This window comes from Somniosus microcephalus, unplaced genomic scaffold (genome assembly GCF_052327205.1).
Source record: "Somniosus microcephalus isolate GS21.2 unplaced genomic scaffold, FLI_Smic_1.0 unresolved_chr4, whole genome shotgun sequence".
Classification (NCBI taxonomy): Eukaryota; Metazoa; Chordata; class Chondrichthyes; order Squaliformes; family Somniosidae; genus Somniosus; species Somniosus microcephalus.
In genome coordinates, this window is record NW_028225182.1 from 46,749,069 (window position 1) to 46,768,655 (window position 19,587).

General features: G+C 50.0%; 1 protein-coding gene across 1 annotated transcript in view; it reads left to right on the forward strand.

The window, feature by feature from the left end:
- LOC147091017 (complement C1s subcomponent-like) overlaps positions 1–12,734 on the forward strand; it is an 81,190-nt gene extending 68,456 nt beyond the window's left edge. Inside the window, exons 11-14 of the mRNA XM_085977155.1 lie at positions 3,682–3,859; positions 6,262–6,399; positions 9,147–9,221; positions 11,885–12,734. Of these exons, the coding sequence (XP_085833281.1) occupies positions 3,682–3,859; positions 6,262–6,399; positions 9,147–9,221; positions 11,885–12,642 (1,149 nt within the window). The 3' untranslated portion in view covers positions 12,643–12,734. The remainder of the gene's footprint in view (positions 1–3,681; positions 3,860–6,261; positions 6,400–9,146; positions 9,222–11,884) is intronic.
- Positions 12,735–19,587: the final 6,853 nt, after the last annotated feature.

Genomic DNA, 19,587 nt, shown 5'->3' on the forward strand with positions numbered 1-19,587 from the left:
AAAATTGGTGGGGTGGTAAATTGTGAGGAGGAAAGCCTCAGGCTACAGGACGATATAAACGGGTTGGTCAGATGGGCGGAAAAGTGGCAAATGGAATTTAACCCTGAAAAGTGCGAGGTGATGCATTTTGGACGGACAAATAAGGCAAGGGAATACACAATGAGTGGTAGGACCCTAGGAAGTACAGAGGGTCAGAGGGACCTTGGTGTACATGTACATAGATCCCTGAAGGCAGCGGAACAGGTAGATAAGGTGGTTAAAAAGGCATATGGGATACTTGCCTTCATTAGCCGAGGCATAGAATATAAGAGCAGGGAGGTTATGATGGAGCTGTACAAAACGCTGGTGAGGCCACAGCTGGAGTACTGTGTGCAGTTCTGGTCGCCTCACTATAGGAAGGATGTGATTGCTTTGGAGAGGGTGCAGAGAAGATTCACCAGGATGTTACCTGGGATGGAGCGCCTCAGCTATGAAGAGAGGCTGGACAGGCTGGGGTTGTTTTCCTTGGAGCAAAGAAGGCTGAGGGGGGACCTGATTGAGGTGTACAAAATGATGAGGGGCATAGATAGGGTAGACAAAGAGGAACTTTTCCCCTTAGTAGGGGGGTCAATAACAAGGGGGCATAGATTCAGGGTAAGGGGCAGGAGATTTAGAGGGGATTTGAGGAGGAACTTTTTCACCCAGAGGGTGGTTGGAATGTGGAACTCAATGCCTGAAAGGGTGGTAGAGGCAGGAACCCTCACAACATTCAAGAAGCATTTGGATGAGCACTTGAAATGCCATTGCATACAAGGCTATGGACCAAATGCTGGAAAATGGGATTAGACTGGACAGGGATGGATGGGCGGCGCAGACACGATGGGCCGAAGGGCCTCTTTCTGTGCTGTAAAACTCTATGACTCTATCCATTGGTGGCCGTGCCTTCTGTTGCCTGGGCCCTAAGCTCGGGAATTCCCTGCCTAAACCTCTCCGCCTCGCTACCACTCTCTCCTCCTTTAAGGCGCTCCTTAAAACACACCTCTTTGACCAAGCTTTTGGTCACCTGTCCTAATATCTCCTTATAAGAACATAAGAAGTAGTAGCAGGGGTAGGCCATACGGCCCCTCGGGCCTGCTCCGCCATTCAATAGGATCATGGCTGATCCGAACTTAGACTCACGTCCACTTCCCTGCCCTCTCCCCGTAACCCCTTATTCCCTTATCAGCTAGGAAACTGTCTATCTCCATTTTAAATTTATTTAATGTGGCTCGGTGTCAAAATGTCTGTCTTGTAACACTCCTGCGCAGCACCTTGGGACGTTTTACTACGTTAAAGGCGCTATATAAATACAAGTTGTTGTTGTTGGTGGTGGTGGGTCAGCTATAGTACAGGGGGAGAATCTTAATTCAACCTTGCTGCACCAGGGGGCCTTAATTTCAGATTCTAAAAGGTTTCAGAGCAATTTTCACTCCTTCCTTTTGTTCTTTTTCCTTTCTTTCCTTCTTCTCCTCTCTTCCTTACTTTCACATTCTTTACAGCCGTCAGAAAAGGAAGGTTTTTGCCTTCCATCAGTCGAGCCTAGTCTCAAACCAACGGGGCCGAAATTGGTCTTTGATGGTCATGCGAAACGAGCTCACGGCAAATCAGCCGCCCGTTTCACACTCCGCCCGGTTTGTTGACTTGCTGAGGTCAATTTCACCCCCAAAATGCCAAAATTATAAGTTGGTTCAAAACCCCTGGGCAAATGACGCGCTATTTTCTGTTCCTTCATTTGACTGGACTAATTATTTACTTGACTGAATAAAGGGGTTGTACTTCCGCAAAATTTGAGCAATTTCTTCCAGATCCCATCTTGGCGAGACAACAGTTGAGAGGATTCACCCCTGCCCTACTCTTAGTGACAACTCTCAATTAGGCTTTAGCTTCAGGGAATTTTAAATTCACTCCTTGATCATTAAATGAGCCGTTACAGATTGCCCGCCCATTATAAAAACCGCCTGATTTTAATTTCGATTAATGGCCCAGAAATTCGGGTCGGGGGCTTCCCGCGGGTGCAAGCCCCCGACCTGCACTTACCTAGCGCGCCGGCCGTTGAGCTGTGGGCCCGCGTGGGATTCCGATCCTGGGCCTCCTCCAACTGCCGGCGCGCGGTGCTTGCGTATCCCAGGGGCGCAGTTAGTTCGAAGCGTCCCCTGGGATCACGTGGGCCATGGAGAGCCAATCGGAGCAGGGAATGCTTCATTCATAAGTTTGACAGGAAGAGCTGTCAAACCTATAAATACTATAAGCCCCAAAACATCACTAAAACTTCAAATAATTTTTAAAAACATATCACATTTTTTAAATAAACTATAAATTACATGAAATAACTATTTTAAACAATAATTTACATTTTTGAAAAAAATAATTTTATTTTCTAACGGGGCTAAAAATAAACTTACCTTGCTTTAAAGTATTTAAAAATAATAAACCTGTGGAAAAAATGTTTTAATTTTAATTAATTCACCACTTACCTTGTAAAAAGCAGGCCTTACGACTGCTTTTTAAATGTGTAAATTGTGGAGACTTACCCTCCCGGGAAAACTTGCAAAAAATACGTAAGTTCGATGCACACGCGCTGCCTCTCCTGTGCACGCGTTCCACCTCTGGACCCCTTCTTTCAGGGGAATGGAAGTGCCGGTTTCCCGCGCATGCGCAGTGCATGCACAAAACCGGCACTTCCATTGGGCCTACGGGTGAGTACCCCGTGCGTACTCATCCGTGGAGACCCGAATTTCTGGGCCATTAATAACAATGGAAATGAGCATCTGACAGTTTCTATAAGCGGCGTCATCTCTGCAATGCCAGTTTTGCATAAGAACATAAGAACGTAAGAATTAGGAGCAGGAGTTGGCCATTCGGTCCCTCGAGCCTGCTTCGCCATTCAATAAGATCATGGCTGATCTTCTACCTCATCTCCACTTTCCTGCACTATCCCCATATCCCTTGATTCCCTTAATATCCAAAAATCTATCGATTTCTGTCTTGAATATACTCAACGACTGAGCCTCCACAGCCCTCTGGGGTAGAGAATTCCAAAGATTCACCACCCTCTGAGTGAAGAAATTTCTCCTCATCTCAGTCCGAAATGGCCCCTCTGAAAGTGCGGTGTTCCCTCAGTACTGCCCCTCCGACAGTGCAGCGCTCCCTCAGTACTGCCCCTCCGACAGTGCGGCGCTCCTTCAGTACTGCCCCCCGACAGTGCGGCGCTCCCTCAGTACTGCCCCTCCGACAGTGCGGCGCTCCCTCAGTACTGCCCCCGACAGTGCGGCACTCCCTCAGTACTGCCCCTCCGACAGTGCGGCGCTCCCTCAGTACTGCCCCCCCGACAGTGCGGCGCTCCCTCAGTACTGCCCCCCGACAGTGCAGCACTCCCTCAGTACTGCCCCTCCGACAGTGCAGCGCTCCCTCAGTACTGCACTGGAGTGTCAGCCTAGCTTTATGTGCGCATGTCCCTGGAGTGGGACTTGAACCCACAACCTTCTGACTTCAGAAAGCGAGTGTGCTAACCACTGAGCCATGGCTGGCACTGTGGAAGTATATCCTTCCTTTGCGCCCGGGGGCAAGTTGAAAATCTACCCCTTAGCCTGTAACATTTATTGCGACTGCTTCAGATACACCCTTTCTTTCAGTTCTGTACTTTTCCCACATTTATTACCTCAGGTTTTTGCTGACCGAGAGCGACTGGGCAAAATCTGCGGCAACCGAACGACGATCCATGTGCATCGACCGAGCTCAAAATTAACCGCGTCTGACAGTCACAGTGTTAAACTTCGCGTGCGTTGCAATTCCTTGGATCAGGAAAGCCGACGGGGATTTTCCGTCTTTTACGAAGCTGTTGGTAAGACATTTATATTGTGGGAGCACCTTCACCACATTGAGCTGCTGCAAACACTGACAATCACTGTTCACAGGTGAGCCCTTGCACCCAGGCTCTCCAGTGACTCCCTCCTTAGGCTAGAACAGATGGCAGCTGCATGGTGAGGTTACAGGAGCAATCTGTCACTGGTGAGAGAGGTGGGACGACACATACAATTCAAAACTTGTTACCTACAGAAAAGTCTAAGTGCATTAAAAATGATTTTCCCAACATTATCTTACCTCTGAAACTCACCAGTGCACCATTGGATCCTTCACACCACTTCTGCAGCTGTCATCAATCCAGAAACACTACAGTAGACCCACAACATGCCATGCTTACCTGGTGTGGTGTCCGGACGTCGGGGAACCCGCAGTAGAACAGTCAAAATTGCAAAAAGCCTCTTAACTGCCTGTTAACAGCCTGTTATTCCGGCCTATGACTCTATATCTGAATCTGAATCAAGAAGCTAGACACCATCCAGGACAAAGCAGCCTGTTTGATTGGCACCCAATCCACCACCTTAAACATTCACTCCCTCCACCACTGGCGTACTGTGGCTGCAGTGTGTACCATCTACAAGATGCACTGCAGCAACTCACCAAGGCTTCTTCGGCAGCACCTCCCAAACCCGCGACCTCTTCCACCTAGAAGGACAAGGGCAGCAGGCGCATGGGAACCTCCAAGTTCCCCTCCAAGTCACACACCATCCTGACTTGGAAATATATCGGCCGTTCCTTCATCGTCGCTGGGTCAAAACCCTGGAACTCCCTCCCTAACAGCACTGTGGGAGCACCTTCACTGCACGGACTGCAGCGGTTCAAGAAGGCGGCTCACCACCACCTTCTCAAGGGCAACTAGGGATGGGCAATAAATGCCGGCCTTGCCAGCGACGCCCACATACCTTGAGCAAATTTTTAAAAAGACCAATTATTTCTGTTTGATAATGAGTAAAGTGAGCGCAGAGCTCTTTAAACAAAGAATGTCCGCAAGAAAAACAGAGAACCAACTAAAGCAGATAGATCAGAATGAATTGTTCAAAACTATGAGGCGGTTTCAATAAAGTAAATGGGGGGGGTGTTTAAATCAGTTACACTGGTCTGCGAGTTGATATATGAGAGATATAAATTGAAAATCATCACCAAAAGAACATAAGGTTAAAAATCCATCTTGGGTTGTAGTGCAAATGGCCAATAGCGAATCTTCGCCCGATTTTTATGTCCATTGAAGATGAACGTAAACAGAAAATCTTGGTGATGATTTTCAATTTATATCTCTCATATATCAACTCAGCAGACCAGTGTAACTGATTTAAACACCCCCCCCATTTACCTTTATTGAAACCGCCTCATACCGTTTCTGAACAATTCATTCTGATCTTTCTGCTTTCAGTTGGATATGTGTTTTTCCTTGCAGGACACCTTCTTTTGCCTTTTAAAGAGCTCTGAGCTCACTTTACTCATTATCAACAGAAATACTTGGTCTCTTTCCTAAAACTTTGCTAAGGTATGTGGGCGAAGGGTGGGCCAACCTTGGTTGGTATGAATTAGCAACATCACAAATGTTTTGGAAAAGAACAGGCTAAAGTTGGACTAGACATAGCAGACAGAGGGAACCTTTCCATCATTAATAGTCTTCTATCACAATAAGCCTACATATTACAGATGGCAATATTTCCCAACAAGAATTCCCTAGGTAAGGTGTTTCAACAATATCCTTAGCTGGTTTAAAATTAATTCATCAAGGACCAATTACAGCCTACTTAAAGTACATGGAAGCAAGGACAATGATGATGATATTCCTCGATAGTTTTAGATAGATAGATAGATAGAGTTTTAGATAGATAGACAGAGTTTTAGATAGATAGAGAGATAGTTTTAGATAGATAGATAGATAGATAGATAGATAGATAGATAGATAGATAGATATAGATAGATATAGATAGTTTTAGATAGACAGATAGTTTTAGATAGATAGACAGTTTTAGATAGTTTTAGATAGATAGTTTTAGATAGATCGATAGTTTTAGATAGATAGATAGTTTTAGATAGTTTTAGATAGATAGATAGTTTTAGATAGACAGATAGTTTTAGATAGATAGATAGATTTATTTCTAGGCACAAAAGGCATCAAGGGGTATGGGGAGAGAGCGGGAATATGGTATTGAGATACAGGATCAGCCATGATCTTATTGAATGGGGCGGAGCAGGCTCGAAGGGCCGAATGGCCGACTCCTGCTCCTATTTTTCTAAGTTCTCTGTTCTATGTTTCTATGTTTGATGAACCGGGCCAATGGGCGATCCTGGTCTGTGTTGTAATAATATATTTTTTAAAGTAAATATTTCCTCATGGGTGAAGCTAACGTCTGATGCTTTGGTTTCCAGCCGTGGACTGCAGCATCCCTGAAGATCTAGAAAATGGCAGCTATGAACACATTAGTGGCCGTAATGGGACCCTGCTCGCCTCAGCCGTCAGTTACAAGTGCAATCAGCATTATTATGTCAGGAGAGGTGGTGGAAATGGTGAGTCTCAAGACAATATGAATGAAGCCTAATGAAGCCAGCAAACACAGAGACACAAACACACACACAAACACAGAAACACACTGCAGTCACGTGGAGAGACTGGAGAAGCTGGGGGTTTTCTCCTCAGAGCGGAGAAGGTTAAGGGGAGATTTAATCAAGTTGTTCAAAATCATGAAGGGTTTTGATAGGGTAAATAAGGAGAAATTGTTTCCACTGGCAGGAGGGTCGGTAACCAGAGGACACAGAGTTAAGGTAATTAACAAAAGAACCAGAGGCGACAGGAGGAAACATTCTTTTACACAGCGAGGTCATAGAGTCATAATGGCACAGAAGGAGGCCATTCGGCCCATCGTAATCCATGCCGGCTCTCTGTGGAGCAATCCAGTCAGTCCCATTCCCCCGCTCTATCCCCGTAGCCCTGCAAGTTTATTTCCCTCAAGTGCCTATCCAGTCTCCCCTTGAAAACATTGAGTGTCTCCGCTTCCACCACTTCCGTCGGCAGCGAGTTCCGGGTCCTCACCACTCGCTGCGTAAAAAAGTTTTTCCTCACATCCCCCAGTATCTCTTGCCCAAAACCTTAAATCTGTGTCCCCTAGTCCTTGTACCATCAACTAGTAGGAACAGCCTTTCCCCGTCTAGCCTATTCAAACCCGTCATAATATTATACAGCTCGATCAAATCACCATTCAACCTCCTTTGTTCTAATGAAAACAAATCCAGCTTCTCCAACCTGTCCTTGTAGCTAAGATCCCCCATCCTCAGAACCATTCTGGTAAATCTCCTCTGCACCCTCTCAAGGGCCTTCACATCCTTCCTAAAGTGTGGTGACCAGAACTGGACGCAATACTCCAGTTGTGGCCTAACCAGCGCTTTATAAAGGTTCAGCATAACTTCTCTACTTTTGTACTCAATACTTCTATTTATGAAGCCCAAGATCCCATATGCTTTGCTAACCACTCTCTCAATATGTCCTGCCACCTTCAGGGACCTATGTACATTAACTCCCAGGTCCCTCTGTCCCTGCACACTCTTTAAAACTGTGCCATTAAGTGTTTATTGCCTCTCACTGTTCCTTCTACCAAAATGCATCACTTCACACTTCTCTGTATTAAATTCCATCTGCCATTTGTCTGCCCCATTCTGTTAGCCTTTCTATGTCCTGCTGCAGTCGATTGGTATCATCCTCACTGTTTGCCACACACCCAAGTTTGGTGTCATCAGCAAATTTAGAAATCCTACTCTCTATTCCAATATCCAGGTCAATTATATATATATATCAAAAAAAGCAGTGGCTCCAGCACTGACCCTTGGGGAACACCACTGTCTACCATCCTCCAGTCTGAAAAACACCCATTTACCACAACTCGCTGTTTTCTGTCCTTAAGCCAATTCCTTCTCCAAGCTGCCACTGACCCACCTATTCCATGAGCCTCAATTTGGTTAATCAGCCATCTATGTGGTACTTTGTCAAACGCCTTCCAAAAATCCATGTAGACAACATCCATTGCATTCCCTATATCAATCCTCCCTGTTACTTCATCAAAAAATTCAATTAGATTAGTCAAACACGATCTGCCTTTTACAAATAGCTTAAACCTCTCCAAGTGCCCATTAATTGTTTCCTTGATTATTGTTTCTAAAACCTTACCCACCACTGATGTTAAACTGAAGGTGTTGTGATCTGGAATGCGCTGCCTGAAAGGGTGTTGGAAATAGATTCAACAGTAACATACATAAGAGAATTGGATAAATACTTGAACAGAACAAAATTACAGGGCTGTGGGAAAAGAGCAAGACAGTGGGATTAATTGGATAGCTCTACCATAGAGCCGGCACAGGCACGATGGGCCGAATGGCCTCCTTCTGTTCTGTATCATTCTATGATTCTAAGCACAAGGCAAGTGGTATGTTGTCCTTCGTAGTGAGAGGATTCGAGTACAGGAGCAAGCAAGGAGACCACACCTTGAGTATTGTGTGCAGTTTTGGTCGCCTTATCTGAGGAAGGATGTTCTTGCCATGGAGGGAGTGCAACGAAGATTCACCAGACTGATACATGGGATGGCAGGAATGACGTATGAGGAGAGATTGAGTCGATTAGGCTTATATTCGCTAGAGTTTAGAAGAATGAGAGGGGATCTCATTGAAACGTATATAATTCTAACAGGACTAGACAGACTAGATACAGGAAGGATGTTCCTGATGGCGGGGGAGTCCAGAACCGGGGTCACAGTCTAAGGATAAGGCGTAAGCCATTTAGGACTGAGATGAGGGGAAATTTCTTCACCCAGAGAGTGATGAACCTGTGGAATTCTCTACCCCAGAAGTCAGTTGAGGCCAATTCATTAACTATATTCAAGAAGGAGTTAGATATATTTCTTAAGGCTAAGGGGATCAAAGGATATGGGGAGAAAGCAGGGACAGGGTACTGAATTTGGATGATCAGCCATGATCTCATTGAATGGCGGAGCAGGCTCGAGGGGCCTAATGGCCTACTCCTGCTCCTATCTTCTATGTTTCTAACCCTAAGCTAACCCCTAATCCTCCCTAACCCTACCCTTAACCCTACCCCAACGTCTGACCCTAACCCTACCCGAGTGACGTCACCAACTGTCCTGACCGAATGCTCGCGCCCTGAGTGACATCACCAACCAACCAACCGTCCTCAGATCGCACGCTTGCGCCCCCGAGCCTGCGCGCATGCCACCTTCACATCCGGGTCACCTGCTCCTGTCCTTCTCCTTCAGGACTGTACACCTGCCAAGCGAACGGCAAATGGATGAACAGCCAAGTGGGGGAAGTCCTCCCTACCTGCCAGCCAGGTGAGTGAGTGGTGCTCCTCCATCTTTTCTATACAGCTAAGATTTAGATTTATAAAAGGAAAAATTGAGATGCTTGCCTTTATTAGCCGTGGCATAAAATACAAGATCAGGGGGGGTTATGCTTAAACTGTATAAAACAGTGGTTAGGCCTCAGCTAGAGTACTGCGTGCAGTTCTGGTCACCACATTACAGGAAAGATGTGATTGCACTAGAGAGGGTGCAGAGGAGATTTATGAGGATGTTGCCTGGGCTGGAGAATTTTAGCTATGAGGAACGATTGGAGAGGCTGGGGTTGTTTTCTTTGGAACAGAGGAGGCTGAGGGGAGACTTGACTGAGGTGTATAAAATTATGAGGGGCCTAGATAGAGTGGATAGAAAGGACCTATTTCCCTTAGCAGAGGGGTCAATAACCAGGGGGCACAGATTTAAAGTAATTGGTCGGAGGTTTAGAGGGGAGTTGAGGAGAACTTTTTTCACCCAGAGGGTGGTGGGGGTCTGAAACTCACTGCCTGAAAGGGTGGTAGAGGCAGAAACCCTCATCACATTTAAAAAGTACTTGGATGTGCACTTGGGATGCTGTAACCTGCAGGGCTACGGACCAAGAGCTGGGAAGTGGGATTAGGCTGGATCGCTCTTTGTCGGCCGGCACGGAAACCATGGGCTGAATGGCCTCCTTCCGTGCTGCAACTTTCTATGATTCTGTGATTCTAAGCAGTTTTTCTCGGGCGGCGGCTGATTGCCAACTGTCCGATTTCCACTCCTGTCGATCCGAAAATCAGGCGCTGCATAAAATGGCCACCACTTGGCGCTGGCCCATCTGGCGGAGACCAACTTCGGCCCCGGTTACTGCATCTGATTTCAACATCGTGCCTTTCTTTACACCTTCTCTATCTCTGTAACCTCCTCCAGCCCCACAACCCTCCCTATCTCTGTAATCTCCTCCAGCCCTACAACCCTCCCTGTCTCTGTGACCTCCTCCAGCCCCACAACCCTCCCTATCTCTGTAACCTCCTCCAGCCCTACAACCCTCCCTATCTCTGTAATCTCCTCCAGCCCTACAACCCTCCCTGTCTCTGTAACCTCCTCCAGCCCCACAACCCTCCCTATCTCTGTAATCTCCTCCAACCCTCCCTGTCTCTGTAACCTCCTCCAGCCCCACAGCCTTCCCTGTCTCTGTAACCTCCTCCAGCACAACCCTCCCTATCTCTGTAATCTCCTCCAGCCCTACAACCCTCCCTATCTCTGTAACCTCCTCCAGCCCCACAGCCTTCCCTGTCTCTGTAACCTCCTCCAGCACTACAACCCTCCCTATCTCTGTAACCTCCTCCAGCCCCACAGCATTCCCTGTCTCTGTAACCTCCTCCAGCCCCACAACCCTCCCTATCTCTGTAACCTCCTCCATCCCTGCAACCCTCCCTATCTCTGTAACCTCCTCCAGCCCCACAAACCCCACCCACCCCGAGATCTCTGCACTCCAAGAATTCCGACCTCTTGCACATCCCCAATTTTAATCGCTCCACCATTGGTGGCCGTGCCTTCAGATGCCTGGGCCCTAAGCTCTGGAATTCCCTCCCTAAACCTCTCCGCCTCTCTCCTCCTTTAAGCCGCTCCTTAAAACCTCCCCCTCTGACCAAGCTTTTGGTCACCCATCCTAATATCTCATGTGTCTCGGCGTCAGATTTCGTGTGCTAACACTGCTGTGACGAGAAACTCCAGTATGATTTGGACAGGTTGGCTGATTGGGCAGAAGCATGGGCAGAAGCATGGCAAATGCAATATAACGTGGATAAATGCGAGGTTATCCACTTTGGTGTCAAAAACAGGAAGGCAGATTATTATCTGAATGGCAATAGATTGGGAGAAGGGGAAGTGCAACGAGACCTGGGTGTCCTTGTGTACCAGTCGCTGAAGGTAAGCATGCAGGTGCAGCAGGCGGTTAAGAAGGCAAATGGTATGTTGGCCTTCGTAGCGAGAGGGTTTGAGTACAGGAGCAAGGATGTCTTGCTGCAGTTGTACAGGGCCTTGGTGAGACCACATCTTGAGTATTGTGTACAGTTTTCGTCGCCTTATCTGAGGAAGAATGTTCTTGCCATGGAGGGAGTGCAGCGAAGATTCACCAGGCTGATACCTGGGATGGCAGGAATGACGTATGAGGAGAGATTGGGTCGATTGGGCTTATACTCGCTGGAGTTTAGAAGAATGAGAGGGGATCTCATTGAAACTTATAAAATTCTAACAGGACTGGACAGACTAGATGCAGGAAGGATGTTCCAGATGGCCGGGGAGTCCAGAACCAGGGGTCACAGTCTAAGGATAAGGGGTAAGCCATTTAGGACAGAGATGAGGAGGAATTTCTTCACCCAGAGAGTGGTGAACCTGTGGAATTCTCTACCACAGAAGGCAGTTGAGGCCAATTCATTAAATATATTCAAGAAGGAGTTAGATATATTTCTTAAGGCTAAAGGGATCAAGAGATATGGGGAGAAGGCAGGGACAGGGTACTGAGTTTGGATGATCAGCCATGACCGCATTGAATGGTGGAGCGGGCTCGAGGGGTCGAATGGCCTACTCCTGCTCCTATCTTCTATGTTTCTATGTGACGCGCCCTGTTTTTACTACGTTAAAGGCGCTGGATAAATGCAGGGTTTTGTTGTTGCCGGCAGTGTGCGGAAGACCACGGGAGCCCCCTTCGCTCACGCAGCGCATCTTCGGAGGCATCCCCGCGCAGGACGGGAACTTTCCCTGGCAGGTTTACTTCGAGACCACGGTGTGCGGCGGGGCGCTGATCTCGGACCGCTGGGTGCTGACCAGCGCCTCGTGCGTGGAGCGCCAGCAGGCCCTGCGCATGTTCGCCGGCGGGACGGACCGCGGCGCCGCGGCGCAGTGGAGGCTGCTGGAGACGGAGGAGATCCTCGCCCACCCTGGCTTCACCCGACCGCCCCTCGGCCAGCGCCGCTCCGACTTCGACAACGACATCGCTTTGATTAAACTCAAGCAGAAGGTAAAGATGGGGCCGACCATCTCGCCCATCTGCCTTCCGGGCAAGCAGCCCCAATACAAGGTTGGGGTGGGCAAGGCGGGCTACGTATCTGGCTTCGGGAAGACGGAGCGTTTCGCCCAGAGCGACGTGTTAATGTTTGCCCTCGTCCCCGTGGCGGAGATGGCCAGTTGCCGGAACCTCTCTCCCGCCAGCACGACTGCCTCGCTGACCGAGAACATGCTGTGCGCCGGAATCGAAGGCGTCGACGCTTGCACGGGGGACGGGGGCGGCGCCTTCGTGTTTGACGATCCCCTGGGCTCCGGCACGTTTTACGTCGCGGGGATCGTGTCCTGGGGAGTCAAGTGCGGGGCGTATGGGGTCTACACCAACGTCAGGAATTACCTCGAGTGGATCGAGAGCACCATCCACAGCAGCCGCTGACTCCTGCAAAAACTAAATCAAGCGAATGCCTAAACAGTGCGATACAAAAACATCTAATTCACCGCCAAGTTAATAAAATAAGTGTAACAAAAGCAATGTTTCCATTCTTGCTTTGTTGCTTTGCTCATGATGATTGGGCACTGCGGAAAACAGGCGGCCAATATCTGATGGTAAAAGTAAACATTGATCCCGTAGTGTAGAACAGCGCCACTACCTGGGGAAGATATCATCCAGCCACGTCCCAAATGGCTTACATCATATTTACAGCCCAGAAACAGGCCATCCAGCCCAGCAGGCCCAAGCTGGTGTTTCTGCTCCATACGAGGCAAATCTCATTCGTCCTTCATCTAACCCCATCAGCATATCCTCCAATTCGTTTCCCCCTCATGGGCTAATCCAGCATCCCTTTAAATGCAGTGATGCTATTCGTCTTAACTACTGTCTTTACTCTTAGCTTATGTGTCAGCTGTGGCTCAGTGGGTAGCACACTCGCCTCTGAGTCAGAAGGTTGTGGGTTCAAGTCCCACTCCAAGAATTTGTGTACATAAAGCTAGGCTGACACTCCAGTGCAGCACTGAGGGAGCGCCGCGCTGTCGGAGGGGCAGTATTGAGGGAGTGCCGCACTGTCGGAGGGGCAGTACTGAGGGAGCGCCGCACTGTCGGAGGGGCAGTACTGAGGGAGCGCCGCACTGTCGGAGGGGCAGTACTGAGGGAGCGCCGCACTGTCGGAGGGGCAGTACTGAGGGAGCGCCGCACTGTCGGAGGGGCAGTACTGAGGGAGCGCCGCACTGTCGGAGGGGCAGTACTGAGGGAGCGCCGCACTGTCGGAGGGGCAGTACTGAGGGAGCTCCGCACTGAGGGAAGGGCAGTACTGAGGAAGCGCCGCACTGTTGGACGGGAAGTACTGAGGGAGCGCCGCATTGTCGGAGGGGCAGTACTGAGGGAACACTGCACTGTCGGAGGGGCAGTACTGAGGGAGCGCAGCACTATCGGCGGGGCGGCACTGAAAGAGCGCCGCAATGTCGGAGGGGCGGTACTGAGGGAGCGCCGCACTGTCGGAGGGGCGATACTGAGGGAGTGTCGGAGGGGCGGTATTGAGGGAGCGCCGCACTGTCAGAGAGGCAGTAGTGAGGGAGCACTGCACTGTCAGAGGAGCAGTACGGAGGGTGCACCACACTGTCGGAGGGGCAGTACTGAGGGAGCGCCGCACTGTCGGAGGGGCAGTACTGAGGGAGCGCCCCACTGTGAGAGGGGCGGTGCTGAGGGAGCGCCGCACTGTCGGCGGGGCGGTGCTGAGGGAGCGCCGCACTGTCGGAGGGGCGGTACTGTGGGAGGGGCAGTGCTGAGAGAGCGCCGCACTGTCGGAGGGGTGGTACTGAGGGAGCGCCGCACTGTCGGAGGGGCGGTACTGAGGGAGCGCCGCACTGTCGGAGGGGCGGTACTGAGGGAGCGCCGCACTGTCGGAGGGGCAGTGCTGAGGGAGCGCCGCACTGTCGGAGGGGCAGTACTGAGGGAGTGCTGCACTGTTGGAGGGGCAGTACTGAGGGAGCGCCGCACTGTCGGAGGTGCCCGTCCTTCAGATGAGATGTTAAACGAATGCCCCGTCTGCTCTCTCGGGTGGATGTCAATGATCCCATGGCACGATTTCGGAAAAGAGCAGGGGAGACAGGACCTCGGTTTAAAATCCCCATGCAGAGCATGAGTCTGAACCAGATCATTCACTACCTTCGTGTCCTATTTGATCCCCCTCCCTATCTCTAATCTCCTCCAGCCCAAAACCTCCGAGATCTCTGTATCCGTCCAAATTTCGCCTCTTGCGCATCCCAATTTGAATCACTCCACCATTGGCGGCCCCGCCTTCTGTTGTCTCCACCCTACGCTCTGGAATTCCTTCTGTAGACCTCTCCTTAAAACCTACCTCCTTGACCAAGCTTGGATCACCTGTTGTACTATCTCCTTATGTGGCTCGGTGTCAAATTGTATTTACCAAACTGACCAGGGACCTCAGCTGCTTAATGTATTAACCCACTGAGCCACTTGAGGGAGCTATAGAGCTCAGTTCCCAAATAATTAACCCACTTGTGCCACAGCCCCGTACTAATCTCAGTCTGGTGATCCCCTCACCAGAAAGTAAACCACTCCCAACCTGATTCTTTAACCGGGGGATAAGAATTTATTTCACGGCGGCGCTACTTCAGTACTGTCCCTCCGACAGTGCGGCGCTTCCTCAGTACTGCCCCTCCGACAGTGCGGCGCTCCCTCAGTACTGCCCCTCCGACAGTGCAGCGTTCCCTCAGTACTGCCCCTCCGACAGTGCGGCACTCCCTCAGTACTGCCCCTCCAACAGTGCGGGGCTCCCTCAGTACTGCCCCTCAGACAGTGCGGCACTCCCTCAGTACTGCCCCTCCGGCAGTGCGGCACTCCCTCAGTACTGCCCCTCCGACAGTGCAGCGCTTTGCAGACCCAGCACTAAGCGGCTGGTCAGGCAATTCAGAATTAATAGGGTGCTTAAAGCAATTTAATCAGCATTTTAGCAGATACAAACCATTTTCCCAAGTTTTCCACGAGGTTCATGTCGCTCGGGGATCACACCAGGTCCATGTGTCAGGTTTAAACAATTCTCCATTTCTGTGAATAGGTGACAGCTGCAAAAGTCGTATATAAGCTACCATTTCACAGCTGGTCACTTTCAAATCTTAGGGATTGGAGCCTTCAGGATCTGGGATACACTTCTCAGCTTTTTGGAGGTTTGAAATGTTTGGAGCAAACTCTCTATAAAGTGACCTCCTTAGAACAACCTCTCTCACCATTAACAGATCACTTGTCATCTTAACCTCACCTGCCATCTATTCCATCAGCATCGGTGTCCTTGAAAAAATCTCACCTTGATCTTCAGAATCCCAACACGATCAGCCCCAACACCAGCAGCACCAACACCACCAACCTTCTCCTCAATCACCTGATGCAGCACAGGACACAGGGCATCAACACCCAACCACATTGCTGCCCAGGAGACCAGGGATGTCCTCACCATGGCCAGATTTACTTCACCTGACGCTGTACACCCTGGCTGCCAGATGATGCGCCAGGTTGGCACCACCCCACAGCAACACCATAAAGCATCCCTACAATGCCCAAGCCATTCCTTTCACACTCATGGCCATTGCGGGGGGTACCGTTATGTCTCACCATTCACTGCAACTCACTAAGCCACTTCCAAAGGTGCACACAGATCTGTCCAAGAAGGCAATTTGTTGAAAATAAAGATTTCATTGTTTGACACTACATTAACAGAAATTTTACATGAACATTGGCGATAACACCCAACTGCCTACCCTTGTGTGTTGTTAGTTGGTATGATTGGACAATGATGAGGGTGAGTGTGAGGAGTGGCTAGTGAGATGGGGATGTGATAATATAGATAGAGAGGGATGGGTGGAGGTGCAAGGTAAGTTGGTGTGAGTAAGGATGTGCAGGAGTAGGGTAGGGAAGGCAGAGTGATGGGGATGTGATGTGAGGCACAGCAGGATGAGGTTGAGTGTGGCTTTGCAGTAACGTTTCGTGATCTACTGAGATCATTGAAAGGTTTGCGCCACTGCAGCCTGGTCCTCCTGACAAGATCCCTGCTTGTGCCCTCCTGTGCAATGTGCAACCAGGCTGCGTTGGTCTCCTGGGGAGGTCTCTTCCGCCCTTCGGAAGGGAAGAGAACCTCCCTGCTTGCTGTGACTCCCTGCATAAGCATATGGAGGGAGTCCTGGGAGAGCCTGGGTGCAGCCGTGCACCTCTGTGCAGTGATTGTCAGTGTTTGCAACACCTCAGTGCTGTAGAACAGACAGCACAAATGTCAAAATGAATTTAGCCATGGTCCCTTTAAGGCAACTGGCTGATGATACATCATCAAATGAGGTCATCAGACCCGCTTCCTGCAATTGGCTGGGAACCTCGCAGGGCGGGCTTAACAAGCCCAATCATCGGAATATCTTGTTGGGAGGCTGGGATCGACACAGATTCGAGGTCCCCACATGCCACCGACATCGCCCACCCCGGACCCTCAGAGGTTGGACAAAATCCAGCCCTCAGTGTCAACCTTTATGAATCCCTTCGAATAGCTGAATTAAATCACCCTTCAATCTTCTAAGCCCTAACTCTTCAATTGTGTGACAGTAGCAATAAGAATCTAAACCGTACCAACCTGGGAATTGCCTGAGTGACTTCCCCCCCCCACCCCACCTGTTCTCCGCTGCTCTCCTGAAGGTGCTAACTGGTGATATGAGGCGTGATCATTGGTGCAACCCTCCAGCCTTTCAACCAGTGACTGCAGAAAGTGGGTGGGGCATTCGACTGTGGACAGTCACATCCCCAGCGTCAGAACATAAGAAATAGGAGCAGGAGTCGGCCATACGGCCCCTCGAGCCTGCTCCGCCGTTCAATAGGATCATGGCTGATCATCGACCTCAACTCCACTTTCCTGCCCGATCCCCATATCCCTTGATTCCCCTAGAGTCCAAAAACCGATCGATCTCAGCCTTGAATATACTCACTCAGCATCCACAGCCCTCTGGGGCAGAGAATTCCAAAGATTCACAACCCTCCGAGTGAAGAAATTCCTCACCTCAGTCTTAAATGGCCGACCCCTTATCCTGAGACTGTGCCCCCCTAGTTCTAGACTCTCCAGCCAGGGGAAACAACCTCTCAGCCTCTACTCTGTCAATCTCCCCTCAGAATCTTGTATGTTTCAATGAGATCACCTCTCATTCTTCTAAACCCCGGAGAGTATAGGCCCAATCTACACAATCTCTCCTCATAGGACAGCCCTCTCAGCCCAGGAATCAATCTAGTGAACCTTCGTTGCACCGCCTCCAAGGCAAGTATATCCTTCCTTAGATAAGGAGACCAAAAACTGATAAGCTTGATAATATCCAGGTGAGATCTACAACACACGCCACTTTGCAGCGTAGTCACTGAATAGCGTTCAGTAGAATGACGACTGACTGGCCCATCTTTCCTAGCCGTAAAACCCTGAAGCCAATTGTTGCTTCCTCCTCCACCCGCCACCCCAGCCCCCCCGCACCCTCTACTGTGGTCTGGATTGAAGCCAGTTATCTTGGCACAGAACAGAGATGGCATTTGGGACCTAACTGGGTAATTAATTTCAAGCTAACGCGCCTGACAGAAAATTGATGGGGTTGGGCCGCATGTGTTTTGACCCCCTGCCCTAATTTTACTCTACATTGAAGTCCACCGAGAGTAAATTTGGGCAGGCTGCCAATCCGGCCTTTGCCTCGATTCCGTCAGTTTCCTGCCAGGGAGGTGAGGTTAAAACTCCCCGCCTTCTCAGCATCACACCATACATGAGTGGCGGGTAATATTTGTGCCACAGAAGTGCCAGGCAATGACCATCTCCAACAAGCGAGAGTCTAACCACCTCCCCTTGACATTCAACGGCATTACCATCGCCGAATCCCCCCCACCCGCAACATCCTGGGGGTTACCATTGATCAGAAACTTAACTGGACCAGCCACATAAATGCTGTGGCAACAAGAGCAGGTCAGAGGCTGGGTATTCTGCGGCGAGTGTCTCACCTCCTGACTCCCCAAAGCCTTTCCACCATCTACAAGGCACAAGTCAGGAGTGTGTTGGAATACTCTCCACTTACCTGGATGAGTGCAGCTCCAACAACACTCAAGAAGCTCGACACCACCCAGGACAAAGCAGCCCGTTTGATTGGCACCCCATCCACCACCTTAAACATTCACTCCCTCCACCACCGGCGCACCGTGGCTGCAGTGTGTACCTTCTACAAGATGCACTGTAGCAACTCGCCAAGGCTTCTTCGGCAGCACCTCCCAATCCCACGACCTCCACCACCTAGAAGGACAAGGGCAGCAGGTGCATGGGACCACCACCACCTCCAAGTTCCCCTCCAAGTCAAACACCATCCTGACTTAGAAATATATCGGCCGTTCCTTCATCGTCGCTGGGTCGAAATCCTGGAACTCCGTACCTAACAGCACTGTGGGAGCACCTTCACCACACGGACTGCAGCAGTGGCTCACCACCACCTTCTCAAGGGCAACTAGGGATGGGCAATAAAATGCCGGCCTTGCCAGTGACGTCCACATCCCATAAACAAATTTTTAAAAATGCATTTAGCCACTGATAGCAGGGGATGCAAAGTTCCAGGTTCAAACCCCGCTCCGTACCACGTTCTCTGCTCCCAGCTGGGGCCCCCATTCAAGAATCACTACATAGGTCGGAGGGCGGTGGTGAGGTCAGGAGTGAGGCAACCCAAAGTCGAATTGCCACACCCAGACTCATTGGCCAGCCTCGCCCCGAAAAGAATGAGCGGGAGTTCCTCTTTGACTGTAAGCAGCTACCGAGTCCTCAGCGTGTCATCATAGCATCGTACAGCACGGAGGCAGGTCGTTCAGACTACCATGCCTGTGCTGGCTGTTTGAAAGAGCTACAAATTAGTGCTCTTTCCCCACAGCCCTACAAAACTGTTTCCTTTTCAAGTATTTCTCCAATTCCCCTTTTGAAAATTACTATTGAATCTGCTTCCACCGCCCTTTCAGGCAGCGCGTTCCAGATCACAACAACTCGCTGTGTAAACAAACTCTCATCACCCCGCTGGCGTTTTGCCGATTATCTTAAATCCGTGTCCTTTGGTTACTGACCCTCCTGCCACCGAAAATAGTTTCTCCTTAATTACTCTATCAAAACCCCTCACAATTGTGAACCTCTCGATTAAATCTCCCCTTAACATTCTTTGCTCTAGACTTGACTATTCCAACGCACTCCTGGCTGGCCTCCCACATTCCACCCTACGTAAACTTGAGGTCATCCAAAACTCGGCTGCCCCGTGTCCTAACTCGCACCGAGTCCCATTCCCCCATCACCCCCTGTGCTCGCTGACCTACATTGGCTCCCGGTTACGCAGCGCC